At 42.1% G+C, this 22,225-nt stretch overlaps 1 protein-coding gene across 1 annotated transcript in view; it reads left to right on the top strand.

Annotated features, from left to right (window-relative positions):
* The first annotated feature begins 5,365 nt into the window (after positions 1-5,365).
* LOC139411608 (proprotein convertase subtilisin/kexin type 2) overlaps positions 5,366-22,225 on the top strand; it is a 78,276-nt gene continuing 61,416 nt past the window's right edge. The window contains exons 1-2 of the mRNA XM_071158185.1: positions 5,366-5,810; positions 10,331-10,435. Coding sequence (XP_071014286.1) covers positions 5,616-5,810; positions 10,331-10,435 — 300 coding nt within the window. The 5' untranslated portion in view covers positions 5,366-5,615. The remainder of the gene's footprint in view (positions 5,811-10,330; positions 10,436-22,225) is intronic.

Here is a 22,225-nt window from a genome sequence, read left to right on the forward strand (position 1 = left end):
TCCGTTTTGTCACCAAAGCCCCATAAACTACCCACCACTGCGACCTGTATGCTCTCGTTGGCTGGTCCTCGCTACATATTCGTCGCCAAACCCACTGGCTTCAGGTCATCTATAAGTCTTTGCTAGGTATAGCTCCGCCTTATCTCAGCTCACTGGTCACCATAGGAACACCCCCGTAGCACGTGCTCCAGCAGGTATATTTCACTCGTCATCCCCAAAGCCAACACCTCCTTTGGCCGCCTTTCCTTTCAGTTCTCTGCTGCCAATGACAGGAACGAATTGCAAAAATCACTGAAGTTGGAGACTTATATCTCCCTCACTAACTTTAAGCTGTAAATAGCCCATCCAACCAACTAACTGCCTCATCCCCATATTTAGTTTGAGTTTTTCTGCTCTTTTGCACACCAGTATTTCTACTTGCACATCCTCATCTGCACATCTATCACTCCAGTGTAAATTGCTAAATTGTAATTACTTCGCCACTATTGGCCTATTTATTGCCTTACCTCCTTACTTCATTTGCACACACTGTATACAGATTTACCTATTGTGTTTTTGACTGTACGTTTGTTTATCTCATATGTAACTGTGTTGTTGTTTTTGTCGCACTGCTTTGCTTTATCTTGGCCAGGTTGCAGCTGCAAATGAGAACTTGTTCTGAACTGGCCTACCTGTTTAAATAAAGGTGAAATAAATATGTATATATATATATATATATATATATATTTTTTTTTTTTAAGTGGCAGTCTGCAGTTCAAACAATTGGCCAACCCACTAGTATATTGCTTAAACACTGAGAGATTGAACTGGAGAAATGTCAAATTCATAGACAAAGCTAAATATTTGAGGACTGACCATCCATGAAATAAAAATTACAGTTTCAACCGTGTTTTGAGGCTATATATGGTTTGTTTACAATTGCATTGTTAACAAACAATGGAGTAAAGCTCATATTTTGTAAGTTATATTCTTCACGAGTCAGTGGGGATATATTGTTATGGTTTTACTAGAGCATTATGTCATCTAGAGATAGCATCCCATTTAGATGACAACTAATACTTACAGGAGGCGCAATATCACACGACAATGTAGTATACTAACACAAATCTATGTTTTTTTTTATATACCCTCACTTCTACAGGCAGGTGCTGTAACTCTAGCACAAAGGGACATTATCCACCATCATGCACTGCCATGCGAGCATAATTTCACCTTCATTCAGTCGGATAACAACTCTCCCAGATAGGATACAGTACACAGATAGCAGACATGAACACGTGTGACCTATGACTGTAACATATCATTCATTTAAAAGTAAAAAAATGTGTGTACCAATTGTAGATTGCTCCTTTAAAAAAATGACTGTGTGTACCAATTACAGATTGACCCTTTTAAAACGATCTATAGTCTGTCTGAAAGGTCAAACCTGGAGGGTTCCAGTCTTGAAAACAACAGCAGGGGTTTTGGTGTGTGTGTAGTGTGTTTACTGTGTGTGTGTGTGTGTGGTGCAGGTCTGAGGCAGTGCTCTTCCTGACGATCGAAGGCCAGGATTGCCAGGGTGAGACTTCCCCCCCACACACACCACAGACGCACGTACAAACACACACATGCGCGCGCACAAACACGCACACACACATGCACACATACAGCTCCACCAAATACAGCCATGCACCAGAGCTAGCATCTGAAGTGTTGTTCTGAGGGATGCCATGCATTTCAATGACCTCATACAAGTTGTATGATCTTTTTGGAATGACATGGGCCGTGTTGAGGCTACACCCAGTTAATAGGCTAGGGTTATAACCGTGCAATGTTCATACAATGCTCTCTAATGGAACAGTAAAAAGGTGATGACTGAGTCATTAGATAGCATTATATGTTCTGCATTATCTTCTCTATGACGACATCGTTGGCATGTTTTATGCATGCTTCAGTATGCATAAAACGTCTCTTTGAGGTGGTGAGTTTATTCACAGGACTGAGTTCTCTGGGGAAGGCTGCATTAGCCCCCCAGCTCAGCTGGTCTCCGAAAAACTATAGCCTTTTGAGACTTAGGGCCCGATTCAATCCGTAGAGCTGAAGTTCAGTATTATAGTGCGATTGAAATGTAACGGTTGATCCAAAATATCCAACGTTTACCGTGAACGCATTCTCCGCTGACGTGGGAAGCCAGGAACATTGCCTTTTCATTTCTATCGCCCTGTAGTTCAGCGCTTTTTATCGCAATGGATTGAATCAAGCCATTGTAGTATATGTAACCATCACACACAGTAAGAGAAAGCCATTTGTCCTACCTAGAGAAGAGGTCATGGTATACTGACGTCATCCTCAGAAACAAATGTATTCCTAGAGGTGGCATGAGAGAGGATTTGAGAAAGATGAGAGAACTAGGCTGTCATGTGTTATGTGACTGAGGCTTTGCATCCATGGGGATGACGTCTTATCTTCACCTTGATTAGACATGAATGAACACCCCCACGCAATGTTAATTGAACACTGTATTGTTGTCATTATAATCAAATAGCTTTTTTAATGAAAGGATTAAGGGATTTCATTCATCGATTCAGTCTTTTAATGAGAAATAGACTGACATTTTGTGAGACAAAAGAGTCAAAGAGTTGCTATTTCAGACCTACAAAACAGAATGTACTGTACTCTCCCTGGCAGGTTTGTCAACACTGGCTTGCAGCTGCCTGGTGTGCCTAGTGTGTAACCAAAAGTACAAGAGGATGTGCCAATCAAAATGGAAGTGAGCATCAATCAATGAGGAAACCAAGCAGGGGGGGTTTTGCCGCAGGAAGAAGTAAGGAGGTGTAACGGAGTGCGTACTGGCCGCAGAGAAGTCAGGCGCAGGAGAGCAAAAACTGATTTACAACGGTGTCATTTAATAAACATAAAATCCACCGTAAACAGAACAATCAATGAATGGGTCAAACAAAACCCGGTATCTACCAGCATAACGTACACAAGCACTACAAGAAACAATTCCGGACAAGGACATGGGGGGAACAGAGGGTTAAATACACAACATGTAATTGATGGGATTGAAACCAGGTGTGAGGGAAGACAAGACAAAACCAATGGAAAATGAAAGGTGGATCAGCTGATGGCTAGAAGGCCGGTGACGTCGAGCGCCACCCAAACTAGGAGAGGGACCGACTTCGGCGGAAGTCGTGACAGGAGGCTTATCTTGTCTGGCTAAATAAATCATTGTCTCACCAATGTAAAAAGGCAGGTGTGTGGAAGGGAGTCTGTAGGGATGATGGAAACACTGATTAATGGAGAAGATCCTATACTGTATATATATATATATATATATATATATATATATATATATATATATATATAAAATAAAAAAATGAGTAGGATCTAGTTCTTTCCCTATGATGATATCAGGCCAGTCTCTGTCTAGGACAATACTGCATAGGTATTCTTTTTCATGATCCATCATGCCAACCTTTATGTGATATGTTGCTTTTTAATGGTATCTACTGAAATTGCCACAGCTTTACTTTAGGTGATCGATAGAACACCTGTGTGATGATGTAATAGAAAGTCAAAGAAATAAGATTATAGCAGTCCAAGATGACACATGTCTGGTTTCCTCTGTATTGATTCTCAGATAGCCTACACCTTTGGGATGAGGTCACTGTACCTGAGAGAAATACTGCTACAGATATCATGGAATCATTCAATTGAGAATCATGACACACATTTCGGGTTGTCCTTATTTAAGATTGCGTCTGCGAATTGTAATGAGAGAAGTAATCATTGGGTAAGCTTGCAGAGCATGAAAACCAATCGCCATTCGGCGTGCGCTCAACTCCAAATATCCCCAAACATGCTCAGCAGATAATGCTCTCTCTTTGAGAAAATCGACTTTTCCATGGGCAGTCACATTGTAAGATGTGGCCAATTATAAAGCAGTGTGGAATTTCGCTGATCTACGGCATGTCGTGTACAACACAGCTCTGGAATAATGTGCAAGATATGGTGAAAAGATTGCTTTGACTGTTTGTTGTGATGTTGCAATTACATTGTCTCCATTCTCTTGTTGATTCCAATGCAAGGCCAAAGGAGCACCATTTTGTCTGCTCTGGGCTATAAAGAGTCAAAGACCTGATATGCTCTATCGACCGACAAGCCTCCTTTCAATGACATGTAATGAAAACAACCACATTTTCATGGCTGGTTTTATATGATTCACATCATCTTGTCATTGCAATGAATTGTCTACATGGTATTGTGTTATGGACTCAAAGACCTGTACCCTGGTTTGTTTTGGGTCCAGACCTAGAATCAATGCCCACTTTAGAGAGCTGAATGACCAGTTGTGGTTCATATCACACAGTAGAAGATATAGCCTGGGACCCATCACACAGCAAGCAGAGAGAAAGGGAAATATCATCAGTCTGTATCTGGGAGCCCAATCACAAACACACATTCACAAATCTCCTCCACAAGTACTTGCACTCATATCTACAAAGAACGTTGATACCAGATGGGCTATGTATTTCATAAAAACAAATTTGATCATATTTTTTGTTGTTGTATCCTTTTGCCTCTCATTGCAGTCTTCTCTTCTCTGTTCCACCATTTTCATTCCTTCCTCTCTGGTGCTCAGCTGCAGGAGAAGCTGCCATGTTCCCCTGTTTCTAAGAACCAGCTGCTCACATAGAGACCACAGCCCTTCACCATATTGCAGTAAAATATGTTGTCCATTCAAGTATAGGCTACAGTCTACATACTTGTGCATAAGACAAATAATTGAGGCACTACCTATTTTATAACCAAGGCTACTTGGGATAGTAGCCTAGCAGTTAAGAGTGTTGGGATAGTAGCCTAGCAGTTAAGAGTGTTGGGATAGTAGCCTGGCAGTTAAGAGTGTTGGGATTGTAACCGAAATGTCACTGATTCAAATCCCAGTGCCAACTAGGAGAAACATTGTCGATGTGCCCTTGAGCAAGGCACTTAACAGTAATTGCAGCTGTAAGTCGCTCTGGATAAGAGCGTCTGCTAAATGACTAAGATGCAGCAAATGTTTATGCCTGGCGCTGTACTTGGACACTGGTATAATTTTCTGCACACCAGGGGTCTAATAAAGCAAGGAATCATTCACAAAGTTATTTAAGGAGGACCATGTAGAACTAGTTGCTGTAGGTGTTTCTATTCAGGGATTTCCTACCAGACTTTTCCTACTTAGGTATTCACCACCAAATCTGACCAGAGAAGGAATTCTCCGGTGTCCTGGAAGTGTCCTACTCCTCTCCACTAAGACTCGCTAGAGCTGAGAGAGAGGAAGAGAAGAGGGAGACACACCCGCCGGCGCCGATTGGTGGAACGTCACGCGGAGAGGACCTGAACGGAGGAGCTGATAAATGATAGATGAAGAAGGAGAGAGAGCTGAGGATGCAGGTTTGGTCTGAAACACAACCACCCGTCGACTGGTCTCGTAGCATCGCCCACACAGCAAAGAGACGCTAAAACCCGAAGGACGGTCCAACTTCCACTAGCCCTCAGCAGCCGAGGAGATGTATCCCCAAAAGGTCTGATTCAGACATCTCTTCAGAGGAGCATCCCGCCCGAAGAATTCACTCCGACAGGCACCCTGATACATGCCAGACATGATGCTCGGATCTCTCAGATATGGGACAGCAGTTGGATTGATATTACTAAACTCGCTGGTTCTTGCAACACAAGCCACGGAGGAAGGGATATTTACAAATCATCTCTTGGTTCAATTGCATGAAGGCGCACACGATGAAGCGCACCAACTTGCAACGGAGCACGGGTTTCAAAGCTCCCGGAAGGTAAATCGTAACGTTATGTGCAGAAAATTAGGATTATGTAGGCTAATTCGATTTTCATTGATGAACATGCCCAGTTTTTGTCGCTAAACTCCACTTGAAAAAAATAATATTCTTATTGTTATTTTTCTTTTCTAAATGGCCTAGAATATTATACATATTATTTGGGCTATTATTTTAGAAACATACATATTTGTTTTGACTTCAGTTACATGTTTTTAATTTATAGCATATTATTTGAATTATGCCTAGGCCTATTTGTTTTGTTTTTCAGACGACCGTCAATTAAGTTGATCTCGATAATTTATTTGGTTACATAATATATCGGTTTATGTCGCCTAATCTTCATATTCGATACATAAATATGTCTTGAGCCCAAATTGCTGCTGTAATCTAACATTTTCTTCGAATGCTATCACTGAAACTGTCAATCAGTTACATTTGTTCCAAAACTGCCACCATATTGCCAGTACATTTCTTGGTCCCCAGTAATTTTGGAAATTATAAATGTGGCCTGAATAGATTATGTGAATTAGGGCAGGCTAATAGCAGCCTAACATCAGTAACACTGGGATCATCCTTGAGGACTCTGCCCACTCAAGACATCATTGAAAACTAATTTGGTTAGTTGATGACCTGTAGCCTCAGCCTAAAAATATAGTTGTTGTCAGTTCCTAAATATAGGTCTCTGTCAAACACTGTAATCAATCGATCACTCAATCAAATGTATTTATAAAACCCTTTTTACATCAGCTGATGTCACAAAGTGCTATACAGAAACCCAGCCTAAAACCCCAAATAGCAAGCAATGCAGATGTAGAAGCACAGAGGCTAGGACAAAACCCATAGAAAGGCAGGAACCTAGGGAGAAACCTAGAGAGGAACCGGGCTCTGAGGGGTGACCAGTCCTCTTCTGGCTGTGCCGGGTGGAGATTATAACAGTACATGGCCAAGATGTTCAAACGTTCATAGATGGCCAACAGGGTCAAATAATAACAATCACAGTGGTTGTGGAAGGTGCTACAGGTCAGTTGCATAACTGAATTCATTTAAATGAAATCAAATCAACATCAAATCAAATTTATTTATATAGCCCTTCGTACATCAGCTGATATCTCAAAGTGCTGTACAGAAACCCAGCCTAAAACCCCAAACAGCAAGAAATGCAGGTGTAGAAGCACAGTGGCTAGGAAAAACTCCCTAGAAAGGCCAAAACCTAGGAAGAAACCTAGAGAGGAACCAGGCTATGAGGGGTGGCCAGTCCTCTTCTGGCTGTGCCGGGTGGAGATTATAACAGAACATGGCCAAGATCTTCAAATGTTCATAAATGACCTGCATGGTCAAATAATAATAATCACAGTAGTTGTCGAGGGTGCAGCAAATCAGCACCTCAGGAGTAAATGTCAGTTGGCTTTTCATAGCCGATCATTAAGAGTATCTCTACCACTCCTGCTGTTTCTAGAGAGTTGAAAACAGCAGGTCTGGGACAGGTAGCACGTCCGGTGAACAGGTCAGGATTCCATAGCCGCAGGCAGAACAGTTGAAACTGGAGCAGCAGCACGGCCAGATGGACTGGGGACAGCAAGGAGTCATCATGCCAGGTAGTCCTGAGGCATGGTCCTAGGGCTCAGATCCTCCGAGAGAAAGAGATAATTAGAGAGAGCATACTTAAATTTACACAAGACACCGGATAAGACAGGAGAAGTACTCCAGATATAACAAACTGACCCTAGCCCCCCGACACATAAACTACTGCAGCATAAATACTGGAGGCTGAGACAGGAGGGGTCAGGAGACACTGTGGCCCCATCTGATGACACCCCCAGACAGGGCCAAACAGGAAGGATATAACCCCACCCACTTTGCCAAAGCACAGCCCCCACACCACTAGAGGGATATCTTCAACCACCAACTTACCATCCTGAGACAAGGCCGAGTATAGCCCACAAAGATCTCCGCCACGGCACAACCCAAGGGGGGGCGCCAACCCAGACAGGAAGATCACGTCAGTGACTCAACCCATTCAAGTGACGCGTCCCTCCCAGGGACGGCATGTGTGTCTTCCTCATTTAGACCACCCCATCTGAATCAGAGAGGTGCGGGGTGCTGCCTTAATCGACGTCATCGGCACCCAGGGAGCAGTTGTTGGAGGTTAACTGCCTTGTTCAAGGTCAGAAAGTCAGATTTATCCACCTTTTTGGCTCCGGGATTCTAACCAGCAACCTTTTGGTTATGGGCCCAAAACTCTAGGCTTCCTGAGCTGACACACACCCAAAAATGTTGTAGAGTTACTGACTAACGGAGGGTAGCTATAAAAAGAAAGAAAGAAAGTTTCACGCTCTGAATATGCTCTCAACAATTTAATGGGTACACCTAACCACCGTATCGGCACAGAGTGCCTTCTTCAGGGTTGAATAAACATACGAATATTATCCAAGGAATACACATAAGGATTCTGATGAGGTCACTATGTTCTCACACATGCACACCTGCTAACAGAATATGCAACACTTTTTTGGGATAGTCCATCTGTAGATGCTCTACAGACCATCAGTAACATTTCAACTAACTATCTACTAACCCTAACCGTAACCCTCATCCCAACCCTAAACTTAACCCTTACCCTAACCCAAACCTTAGTCTTTAACCTTATTCTAAACCTAACCCTAACCGTAATCTTAGCAAGCAGTTGCTTATCAAAAAATAGTTTGTTGACCGTATCACCATCTGTAGAGCATCTACGTATGGAAAGTCCGGACTATCCAAATAACGTGTGACCACAGAAGATCCTTTCACTTGCTATGTGAAAGCCTGAGTAAGTTCTTATCCTTGAGCCCATTCATTGAGCGTATAGTGCACACACATGTTCAATTGCTTGGGCACTGGTGCTTTGTTTTGGAATTACATGCCAAGGTGTCAAGCACGCCTACACTGCATTTATGTGTCTGTTCCATACATTTAGACCGAGCATTGTCCGGGTCAGCAAGATGATCTAAATAAGAGTCCGTTTCTAAAGTCTGTATACTCTTCATACACTTTATCATGAATCAATTCACTGAATTCTCAATGTAGAAAACAATTTGATCAGAAACCAGCAGAATACTTTGTCTTCAGACATGGCAGTTTATACTTATCATTTTAGTAATTTAGCAGACACTCTTATCCAGAGCGACTTACAGGAGCAATTAGGGTTAAGTGCCTTGCACAAGGGCACATTTTTCACCTAGTTGGCTCAGGGATTCAAACCAGCGACCCTACAGTTACTGGCCCAATGCTCTTAAACAGCCCAGTGAATGCAGGCCCTGTCATCACACATCAAACACCTTAAGCAGCCATTGATGTCTCAACAGGAAAAATGATCCCCCTGACTGAACTGCCTTGTCAGATGTCAGAATAAGAGCGTGGGTGCAATTGGCTGGGGAGCAAGGCATTGAGGCGAAGCATAAAAAATCGAGGTTACTGTGGTTTTGTGAATTAAAATTCTCACTTCGGCATTCAAAATAATGGCATGTCCCTCTTGGCTACTGAAGATTTGATGTGTAGTTTGACAGGGATGATTAGATACTGAATGTGTGTTGTTTTGACTGAGGTTTAATTGCAGAATCTCTAACTGGTTTCTGAAAGTGTCTGCTTGCTAGTCTTTCTCCTTGTAGACACTTCCATACAGTAGGCTATCCCCCTCCATCCACTCTTTCACTGCTTCACACATACACCTTCTCTAGATTATGTAATATCCAGCTATGTTTGTCTCCATAGCACACACACCATTAAACAATATCTGTGCAGTGACACACACACATTAAGCCAATTCCCTAATGTTTACTTTGAATCACCAGCATTTACTGTACATAACATCCTGTGAAAAGGGAAGCCAGGATTTACTCTTGAACATCCTCTCACATCGGCTATTTACTGCAAGTCTTACTGTATTGTACGATGGCTGAGTGCAGTGGACCCTGGTAACCATACATTACCATAGCTGCATAAACAATACTGATTCACATAGATCAGACAGGCACATTAGACTGTGTTTCATTGAAAACTGTGACCTGGCACCCCAGCCTTTATTACAGCGTATGGAGGTCTTTAATCTTACTAGGGAGCCTTAGGCACTGCTCGTACCATGCATCTCATTTCTTCCCCCTGTGATTTATGGTAGTTCATTCCAGCAGTGCACACTTTCTTAAAATAGACCCTGTGATTCCACAGAATGGAGTGATGCTCTCTCTCTCTCTCTCTCTCTCCCTCTTTTTCCATTCTGCTATTCTGCCATTCACTCCATTACTTTCTATATATATATTTCGGTCCATTGCTTAATCTTTCCTCTCTCACCTGTCTCCTTCCTCCATCATTCTCTGTGCCTCCATCAACCGCTCTCTCTCATTCCCCAATTTTTCTTTCCATAACTTCATCTCTTTCTTCTCCCACTCTCTACCTTCCTTCTCTCTCCAACACTTTCTCACTCAATCCTTCCCTCTCTCTTTCTTTCCTTGTCTCACGCAATTATTCTCTCTCTTTTCCAGCTTCCCTTTGGAGAGGGCCTTTTTCACTTCTACCCCCAGGACACCCCTCAGAGGAGGAGCAAACGCAGCCTTCGGCACAGACAGCGTCTGGAGAAAGACCGCAGGGTAAGTAAAACACACACACGCGCACGCACACACATGCACACATGCACACACACGCACAACACACACGCACACACGCACACACACAGACACCCAGGTTCCCATGGAAACGGGCCTAGTTCCACCCCGAAAAAATGATTACAATTTGAGGCTGGCTCCTCAAGGGACATACTAGCCCCTAACAAGTTTATCTATCAAAGTTATTATCTTGTCTTTGCATACAGTGTTATTTTTTTTTAAATCACTCATTCTTTTGCAGTATGAATATGATGATTAGGAGAGGCTTGGGCTGTAACAAGCTATGATTAAAACTGATGTTAGTCATGCCACTTGTATGTTTAGTGCTGAAGTCCATGTGATTTCTTATAGTAGCCTACATAATCACTTCAGAAAGCTACACAGCATTATTCCATCCAGCCCGTGCCACGAGGAAAGTATTAATTCAGTTCTTAAATTAAATATAACACTTAAACATAATGCACTTCTTTTTAATCTCATGTTTCATGTCAAACTGAGAAATTGGTTTTGCACCTTTCTTTCAATCTAGCCACATTTATTCACATAGATATAAAGGTAAAAAAGGCATAGACAGCCCCTGGTTACTGACTTGGATATACTGTATAATGCCTACAGAAAATAGGCACCAAAAGTAGGTTATACCAAGCATATGGTAATGATCTCAAAACTACTGCAGATTTCATTCAGAAATGTAAAAGAAGAGCAGAATATCAATACTTCTTCATGAATGGGATGCTTTTATCAGGAAGATAGCATGACAATTTTCCATCTTTATATCGCATGAAATTTCTATGTTTATGGGTGAAAGCAATTTTGTTGAAGGTGAACCAAATCTAACCACAGAGTTTCTAAACCCAGAGGCGCAACCTCACAAGACTTCCGGGAATGCTTGAGAAACAAACCAAGCAGCTTCGGACACTTGTGGGGGTCGTAGATAGTCTCACCATAATAGTTTTCGGGATGTCTTATGGTCTGACAAACACCGCTCTAGCTCTGTCATCTTTCACCCCAGATGCGGAAGTGCAACCTCACAAGGATCCCCCCATTTTTCCCCCTATTTTTTCCCCCACCTAAAATGACAACCAAATCTAACTGCATGTAGTTCAGGACCTGAAGCAAGGATATGCATATTATTGAAACCATTTGAAAGGAAACACTTTGAAGTTTGTGGAAATGTGACATTAATGTTGGAGAATATAACACATTGAATCTGGTAAAAGATAATACAAAGATAAAAACATGTGTTTTTGTTGTTGTTGTATGGTGAATCTTTGAAATGCAAGAGAAAGGCCATATTGTATTATTTTGTCCACTAGATGGCAGCAGTATATGTGCAAAGTTTTAGACTGATCCAATGAACCATTGCATATCGGTTCAAAATGTTGTATCAAGATTGCTCAAATGTAGATAATTGGTTTATTAATACATTTTCAAGTTCATAATTGTGCACTCTACTCAAAGAATTGTATGGTATTATTTCACTGTAATAGCTACTGTAAATTGGACAGTGCAGTTAAATTAAGAATTGAATCTTTCTGCCCATAGCAGATATGGCTATGTCCTGGGAAATGTTCATGATACTTACAACCTCATGCTATTCACATTAGCGTACGTTAGCTTAACCGTTCCATGGGGGACACACCGATCCTATATTAAACTGACAGATGTATATGGGATTTTTTTTATGTTAATTAGATTCCCGCAGGGCAGAAATATAGTGTAAACCCCGTAAGCTCTACATCTGGGATGCTCTCTGCTCAACATGCTCATATTTTCAGCTTTCTGTGGTTCTGAAATGGTGGGAGAGGTTAGCTGCACATTGTTGCTGCCTCTGCTCTTTTAAATTATTACTAGCTTGTTCTCCTGTTGTGCTTTGAGTGTTTCTCCTAGGACAATGGGTTGTATTGTGGAGGATGACCCAGATAGAATCCCCTTCGATTACTTTGAAAGCAATTTTCTATAACTTTCTTTTTGCCACTCTTGTGCTAGGGAAGACCACATAAAATTCTTCTAGGTTCTAGTTATTATTCTGAATGATAAAAAATGGATACCTAAGAAGGTGCAATTTTGTTGAATTTATGAGCCTTTTAAAATACATTTACGACGACATAAGGAGTAATCATGATCTTACAGGTTCCTTAGAAAACCAACAGATTGTCTAGTGGCCCTATTGACTGAAGTAGAGTATTGATTAGATTCTGTTTATGTCCTCGGGTAAAAAGTGGAGGTTGGTTTATACACACAGCTCTGTTATCTCTGAGTTTTCCCTAACCACTGATACAGGATCAGATAGTTTTCCATCCCTCTAATAGAAACGATTAGGATTGGGGGTAGGACAATGTTAACCTAGATCTGTGGTTAAGGGCTACTCCTTCCTCAAGCCAACTACAGACAGATCTGTGACACATGTCTGCTTGTGTCTTCATTTTGACATTATCCCTCTTCCCTATTCATTCATGTCTTGGTATAAACCTCTCATTTGTTCCACCTGGGGAACATGACCTTTGAGTTATAATCCATAGGGCTACATTTCTGACCATGAATATAAAATGTGCTCTATCTTTGTAGTTTATCCTCTTAAATGTAAAGGACCCTATTTGATTTTTTAAAATTAAATTCAGTCTGGTATGAGAACGATCTGCAAAAGCAGGGTGTCTGCGGAAAGCGGAGTATCTTGGCTATTGATTTGTGCCTTAAAATCTTTGGTATGACTTACTATACTGTATATGAATGTATAAGAGCAGGCCGAGCCGATGACCTCATTTCAAAATGGCTGCTACCTACATTCCGGTTTGTATGGTGAAGCATACATCAAATCAAATCAAATTGTATTGGTCACATACATATATTTAGCAGATGTGTAGCGAAATGCTTGTTTTCCTAGCTCCAACAGTGCAGTAGTATTTAACAGTAAAGTAGTATCTAAAAATGATTCACAACAATACACACAAACCTAAAAGTAAAAGAATGGAATTAAGAAAGATATAAACATTAGATCAAGCAATGTCGGAATGGCATTGACTAATGTACAGTAGATTAGAATACAGTATATACATACAGTACCATTCAAAAGTTTGGACACACATACTCATTCAAGGGATTTTAAAAAAATTTTAAAACTATTTTCTACATTGTAGAATAATAGTGAAGACATCAAAACTATGAAATAACGCATATGGAATCAGGTAGTAACCCCAAGAAATTTTAACAAATCAAAATATATTTTATTTTTGAGATTCTTAAAAGTATCCACCCTTTGCCTTGATGACAGCTTTGAACACTCTTGGCATTCTCTCAACCAGCTTCACCTGGAATTATTTTCCAACAGTCTTGAAGGAGTTCCTAATTATGCTGAGTAGTTGTTGGCTGCTTTTCCTTCACTCTTTTAAAAAATTTATTTCACCTTTATTTAACCAGGTAGGCTAGTTGAGAACAAGCTCTCATTTGCAGCTGTGACCTGGCCAAGATAAAGCATAGCAGTGTGAACAGACAACACAGAGTTACACATGGAGTAAACAATTAAGTCAATAACACAGTAGAAAAAAAGAGAGTCTATATACATTGTGTGCAAAAGGCATGAGGAGGTAGGCGAATAATTACAATTTTGTAGATTAACACTGGAGTGATAAATGATCAGATGGTCATGTACTGGTGTGAACAAGAGCAGAAAAGTAAATAAATATAAACAGTATGGGGATGAGGTAGGTACAATTGGGTGGGCTATTTACCGATAGACTATGTACAGCTGCAGCGATCGGTTAGCTGCTCAGATAGCAGATGTCTACGATCGAACTCATCCCAAACCATCTCATTTGAGTTGAGGTCGGGTGATTGTGGAGGCCAGGTCATCTGATGCAGCACTCCATCCCTCTCCTTCTTGGTCAAATTGCCCTTACATAGCCTGGAAGTGTGTTGGGTCATTGTCCTGTTGAAAACAAATGATAGTCCCACTAAGCGCAAACCAGATGGGATGGCGTATCGCTGCAGAATTCTGTGGTAGCCATGCTGGTGAATTGTGCCATGAATTCTAAATAAATCACTGACAGTATCACCAGAAAAGCATCCCCACACCATCACACCTCATCCCCCATGCTTCACGGTGGGAACCACACATGCATAGGTCAAAGACACAGCGATTGGAACCAAAAATCTCAAATTTGGACAAAGGACAGATTTCCACCGGTCTAATGTCCATTGCTTGTGTTTCTTGGCCCAAGCAAGTCTCTTCTTATTATTGTTGTCCTTTAGTAGTGGTTTATTAGCAATAATTCACACAGTCTCCCCTGAACAGTTGATGTTGAGATGTTTCTGTTACCTGAACTCTTTGAAGCATCATGAGAGCCATTTTCATCATAGCGCATGATGGTTTTTGCGACTTCACACAAGTTCTTGAAATTTTCTGTATTGACTGACCTTCATGTCTTAAAGTAATGATGGACTGTCGTTTCTCTTTGCTTATTTGACCTGTTCTTGCCATAATATGGACATGGTCTTTTACCAAATAGGGCTATCTTCTGTATACCCCCCCCCCTACCTTGTCACAACACAACTGATTGGCTCAAATGCATTAAGAAGAAAATACATTCCACAAATTAACTTTTAAGAAGGCTGTTAATTGAAATGCAATTCCAGGTGACTACCTCATGAAGCTGGTTGAGAGAATGCCAAGAGTGTGCAAATCTGTCATCAAGGCATAAGGGTGGCTACTTTGAAGAATCTCAAATATGAATTTGTTTAACACGTATTTGATTACTACATGATTCTATATGTGTTATTTCATAGTTTTGATGTCTTTACTGTTATTCTACAACATAGAAAATAGTAAAAGTAAAGAAAAACCGTGGAATGACTTGGTGTGTCCAAAATTTGGACTGGTACTCTATATACATATAAGATGAATAAAGCATTATGTAAACATTATAAAAACATTAAACTAAATAAACACGGAATAGGTTGATTCACACCGAAAGCCTGGACACCACAGATCATGTGGATGTCTTCTTTGTCTGCCTGTGACCTACCGTTATTCATCACCAGCCCAGAGAGTCAAAACATTTTTACCAAACAGCATACATCTTACAAGATAATGTTTGATTTGGTCTGTGTTTGAGCTATAACTATATGAAATTAATCCTTAGGTTGGTAATGGCAACATTGAATGTCCAACGAGTGACTATATCTTTGCGCATGAAAAATATGATGAAAACATTTGGATATATGTATGTCCTCCGACACCACCACAGTGTTTGAGAGAGGTTGGTGTTGTGGGAATTTAGTTTTTATAGTTAACAATAACTTTTTGGCACATCCAGTGTGCAAAACAGTGCAATTACCACATTCGTACACTTTGGAGAGGTTGTGTCATGTCGTGTGTGTGAGTGAAGTCAGAAGCAGGAGATTTGGTATAATGGAGTAGTTTAATAACGTAAAACAAAACTCCAAAACCAAAGTACATAATAAAATAAACATGGGTACAAGAACCCGTCGCACACCAATCCATAAAACACGAGCATAACAATAAACAATCTCTGACAAGGACATGAGGGGAAACATAGGGTTAAATACACAACAATAAATGAATTGGATTGGAACCAGGTGTGTAGGAAGAAGACCGGTGACGTTGACCGCCGAGCACCGCCCGAGCAAGGAGAGGCATCAACTTTGGTAGAAGTCATGACAGTACCCCCCCCCCCCCCCCCCCCCCCCCCCTCCCCACCGGCCTCGGGGATGATCCGGAGGACGCTCCAAGGCGACCAAGCACTTTGCGCACCAGGGACACATGGTTGGCGCGTGTAGCGGAGTATATTAGAATGTCATCAATATACACCACTAAACCCTGCCCGTGCAGGTCCCTGAAAATCTAGTTTACAAAGGATTGGAAGACTGAAGGAGCATTCATTAACCCGTACGGCATGACGAGGTACCCATAATGCCCTGAGGTGGTACTAAATGCCGTCTTCCACTCTTCTCCCTCTCGGATACGCACCAGGTTGTACGCACTCCTGAGATCTAGTTTAGTGAAGAAGATCGCCCCGTGCATTGACTCAATCGCCGTGGCAATAAGAGGTAGCGGGTAACTGTACCTCACCGTGATTTGATTGAGACCTCGATAATCAATGCACGGGCGCAAACCTCCATCCTTCTTCTTCACAAAAAAGAAACTCGAGGAGACGGGTGAAGTGGAGGACCGAATGTACCCCTGACGCAGAGATTCGGAGACATATGTCTCCATAGCCACCGTCTCCGCTTGCGACAGGGGATACACGTGACTCCTGGGAAGTGCAGCGTCTACCAGGAGATCTATCGCACAGTCCCCCCGTCGATGGGGTGGTAAACTGGAAACACTTATCTCCCTCACTAGCTTTAAGCACCAGCTGTCAGAGCAGCTCACAGATTACTGCACCTGTACATAGCCCATCTATAATTTAGCCCAAACAACTACCTCTTTCACGACTGTATTTATGTTATTTTATTTATTTATTTATTTTGCCCCTTTGCACCCCATTATTTTTATTTCTACTTTGCACATTCTTCCACTGCAAATCTACCATTCCAGTGTTTTACTTGCTATTATGTATTTACTTTGCCACTATGGCCTTTTTTTGCCTTTACCTCCCTTATCTCACATCATTTGCTCACATCGTATATAGGCTTGTTTCTACTGTATTATTGACTGTATGTTTGTTTTACTCCATGTGTAACTCTGTGTCGTTGTATGTGTCGAACTGCTTTGCTTTATCTTGGCCAGGTTGCAATTGTAAATGAGAACTTGTTCTCAACTTGCCTACCTGTTTATATAAAGGTGAAATAAATGTTTTCAAAAAACATTGAGTCGCCTTCGTTTTACAGAAGGCGAGAGCCAAATCGGCATATTCTGGGGGAATGCGCATGGTGGAGACCTGGTCTGGACTTTCCACCGTAGTAGCACCTACGGAAACCCCTAAACACCTACCTGAGCTCTATTTCGACCGTCCCGTGAGAGCCCTCTGTGGCCAAGAAACAGTGGGGTTATGATAAGCTAACCAGGGTAGGCCTAGCACCACGGGATACGCAGGAGAGTCAATAAGGAAAAGACTCACCTTCTCCGTGTGACCCCCCTGCGTCACCATTCTCAAAGGAGCGGTGGCCTCCCTGATATGCCCTGACCCTAATGGTCGGCTATCTACGGCGTGAACGGGGTAAGGCACATCCACAGGAACAATAGGGGTCCCTAAACTATGAGCTAACACTTCATCAATGAAATTCCCAGCCGAGCCTGAATCTACTAGCGTCTTATGCTGGGAACGAGGGGAAAATTCAGGAAATGTAACAGACACAAATATATGTGTGACAGAGGGCTCTGGGTGAGAATGGTGCCGACTCACCTGGGGTGACGCAAGAGTGCCCTGCCTGCTGCCTCGATTCCCAGAGGAACCAACCCGGCACTGACCAGCAGTGTGCCCTCTGTGGCCACAGATGGTGCACGAGCGGGAACCGTCCCTCCCAGCTCCATGGGTATCGGAGAGGGGGTGTGGGAGGATGGAACCACCAGAACCCGATCTGGATGTCCGCGAGTAGCCAGCAGGTTGTCGAAGGTGAGGGTGGTGTCTCTGCAGGCCAGCTCCTGACGGACGTCCTCGCACAGACTGCAGCGGTAATGGTCGATCACGGCCCTGTTGTTCCATCCCGCGCCGGCAGCCAGGGTCTTAAACTCCAGGGCAAACTCCTGGGCGCTCCTCGTCTCCTGCCTCAGATGATAGAGACGCTCACCTGCCGCTCTGCCCTCAAGTGGGTGGTCGAAGACTGCCCGGAAACGGCGGGTGAACTTCTCAAAATGGTCCAACGCCGCATCTTTTGTGTTCACACACGGAGCTGGCCCACTCCAGTACTCTCCCGGTGAGGCACGAGACGAGGGCGAAACCCTTCTCACGGTCGATGGAGCTGGTTGGACCGTGGCCAGATAATGGTTTAATTGGAGGAGGAAACCCTGGCAGTTGGCAGCATTTCTTACGTACCCCTGTGGCATGAATAGACGGATCCCACTGGGTTCAGGCGGGAAAGGGGCGCTCAGGATAGACCCCGGTTGTGCTGGTGGCGGCCTTGGAAGAACTCCCTGTCTCTCCCAGCGGTCCATATTCTAGAGCACGTGATCCATGGCGACGCCCAGATAGTAAAGCTTCTCCGTATGCTCTTGGACGCGTTTCTCCACCTCCATGTCCGGGGTACTTACTCCTGCTGACTTCATATTTATGGTCAGAGATTCTGTCATGCCGTGTGTGTAGGTGGCAGGGAAGTCAGGCGCAGGAGAATCAAACTTGGTATAATGGAGTAGTTTAATAATGTAAAACAAAAACTCCAAAACCAACGTCCATAATAAAATAAAACACGAGCATAGCAATAAACAATCTCTGACAAGAACATGAGGGGAAACAGAGGGTTAAATACACAACAATAAATTAATGGGATTGGAAGCAGGTGTGTAGGAAGACAAGACAAAACCAATGGAAAATGAAACATGGATCAATGATGGCTAGAAGACCGGTGACATCGACCGCCGAGCACCGCCCGAACAAGGAGAGGCATTGACTTCGGTAGAAGTCATGACAGGTTGAAAGGACATTTGAAAGTACCCTGGATATCCATTAACACCACCACTATTTGAGTGAGGTTGATATGGTAGAAATTGTGTTTTTATACTTAACAAATAGCATTTAGGGATTACAAATATGTAATAGTACTGGAATTATCTCATTTAATATGCCACTTTGGAGAGGTTTAGGGATACCTGGAATAGTCCCGTGACCACACCTGACACCACTTACTAAAACAACGTCCCATTTCTAGTTGTTAGGTCTATCAATCCCATTTTTTTCTGATGTTATTCACATGTTGTGGAAGCCATCTGATGTGTTTCCTGTTCTGGAGATCAGTAATTCACTTACAGCTTGTCAATGAAAGATTATTATTAAGGTTATTTTGTGTGTGCTTGATATTGTGTATTCTGAACTATGTAACGCCTACCTATCGTCTGATAATTTCCTCATAATCTCCCAGATGTGTTCTTTCCAGATATACCATGTTTTGGCATGTCGGAATCATGTAATTACACATGAATAGCAGTTACTTTTGGGTATATCTATTTAGGTGGAAATCTAAATTTTGCCATTACATCTAAAAATCCACTTCGTTGTTAAGACAGTACCATGTTGGAAGGGAATTAATCCATCTAAATGTGCTGTATCTTGGTGCTCTGAAATAGAGATGATTTAGAGAGAGAGGGAGGGAGAGAAAGATAGAGAAAGATGGAGGACAGCTCAGCCCTTTGAAATGAGGTGGCGTTTGAAGCCCTGCTTGGTGGTGCTTCTAGTTGGCAGGCAGGAACAGGGAACAGGCAGAGAGCAGGTGGGGAGCAGAGCGCGGGGAGGGTGATTGTGCACGGGCTCCTTCTGATGATGTGAGTGGGCGACATGAGACACTGGGTCGAGGGCTGTCTCGAGGGGAAACACCAGTGCTAGTCATATAATGGAGGGTACGGATGGAGGGGTATGGAGGGAGGAAGGAGGAAGGAAGAGGGAGGGAGGGAGGGAGGGAGATAGGCGATGGAAGGAGAGAGGGAGAGAGATGAAGGAAGATGGATGGTTATTTTACGTTCCCTTGTACGTCACCAGGTTGAGATGTGCTATGTGGCTCCATTAAATGGCTATATAGTGCACATTAGTCCATTTTCCATCTATGTTGGACAGTTTAGCAAAATGAAAAGGTATACAGGATAGAAAACACAATGCTCTGAGTCTGAAAATTGTTTTGTGACAAAATGCAAAACGTTTTGCTCGCATCTATCTGTAACATAGGATCGTCAGGGGTCCACACTGACTGCTATATCTGTCGCAGGTACTTAGGCAGTGAAAGAAGAGATGTGTTTTATGGGCTTGGTCCCTTTTAAAGCCAACAATAAGTGTCCTCTAGCCTTGTAAAGAGCATGCTTAACGGCGGATCCCTTATATACGGTGGTAAAACACATCGGACAATGCCTAGTCCGCTCTCCATCATGTGTGTTTACACATGTAAGCTCAGGAAGGACTTTCTTTCATTGCATATCTGACTCTATTTCAACAAGTATGCAGTTGAAAATAAAATATTGACTCAATATTATGAACTTAACATCAATGTGATAAGTAACCTAGCTGTGGTTGAATTGCTATTTGGCCAAATTGAGCCACTAGCTGCAAGTTGTTATATTTTTAAGTCTGTAAAGGGAGTTGAAAGATTTTGGAATTCAATAGTAGTGCCTTGATGGAAACTTACCTTGACATTATGCAAAATAATGTAAATTCCATCTGAGGATGAGCTATTAGCTGGAGAGAGGTACATTTATAGAGCTCATCTTAAGACAGCACCGTGTACTTTACCAGTCATTCTGAGCAAGGAGTTCCAACTAAATTAGTGTCCTTGAGCAGCTAGTGACAAGTAGAGCAAGGTCCTTTACTCTCCCTAATAACTTCCAGATAGAGAGCCCTACTCCAGTCTGAAAATGAGGCTGTAGCCCAGGCTGTAGAGAGAATATAAAGCATTACTGTACAGGCACTTGATTTGGCTCTGGTCACTGTCTGAGTCATATTTCATTGCTATATACCTTTATCTTAGTTTAACTGCCTCAGAGTCGCTGAGAATGATAGGGAGAGTGAGAGGATTCAAGGCTTTGAGCCGTTAGATGATGTCTAATATAATATTCAGCCAGGTCACAATTTCATGTAGCAATATTGGTTATGTTATTTTCAGACTCAATTTTATTAACTTGAGCTTTATATTATATTGTGCATTTTGCTGTACAGTAAATGATAGACAAAGCATGTAGATTTTAATACATTTGCCAATGTGGAGATACCTGCTTTTTATGCTTGACTGTTCAATTATTTCCTAATGGGATTTTTGGATTTAAAGCCAGAATCCTTTGTTGCTACATAAAGTTTTGGATGTATAAATTAATTTAGTATACCATTGGTTCTTGAAGAATATAACTTCTAAATGCCTCATGAGCTTAGTTCAACTGTCATACCCATCAGAACGCAACGCTTTCTTTAATGCAATGTTTGTAAACAATGTAAATCTGAACAAAGACTGTATAGCCTCAAAACATGGTTAAAACTATAATTTTGATACCATGGATGGTCGGTCATTGAATCCATTGCTCTGTCTATGAACTTGAGTGGTTACACTTCTCCAGGCCCATCCCTCAGCTTCTTACCGAAACAGAGGCGAGATGGCCTTTTGTTACTGTTTCAATTCTACTTGAATTCAACTCCAGCTTTTATATTAAATAGGCTTAAGTTACATTGCCTCTAGTGAAACACACTGCCCCCTCACTAGATCATTAATGTCTCCCTTTCATCTTGAATACCGTTTGTGTCCACATTTAGTTTATCTTGATTAGATCAGACCATATAACCCAGATATTAACAAACCACTCCTTTAGAAACACCATTGTAAATCTTTATGAAATCATGAGAAAAAATCCACCCTCTGTTGTTGATCCTGTTTTTGCAAAAGTGTCCCTGTTGCAGCAGTAAATAAGCTCTTTAGTCAAAGTGTCTTTGATGATGGGAACAAACACAAGGACTTTGTCAGGCTAATTGGGGAGTTCTTTTGTCTGCTAGGGCACCCTCTGAAACAGTCTCTTTCAAATCCCCCTGTGTGTGTGTGTGTGTGTGTGTGTGTACTGTAGGGACCCAGCTGCATGGCATGTATGATTCAGATGATTCAGACTGAGACAAATAGAATTAGCCTGTTGATTTATGT

This window comes from Oncorhynchus clarkii, chromosome 1, assembly GCF_045791955.1.
Source record: "Oncorhynchus clarkii lewisi isolate Uvic-CL-2024 chromosome 1, UVic_Ocla_1.0, whole genome shotgun sequence".
NCBI lineage: Eukaryota > Metazoa > Chordata > Actinopteri > Salmoniformes > Salmonidae > Oncorhynchus > Oncorhynchus clarkii.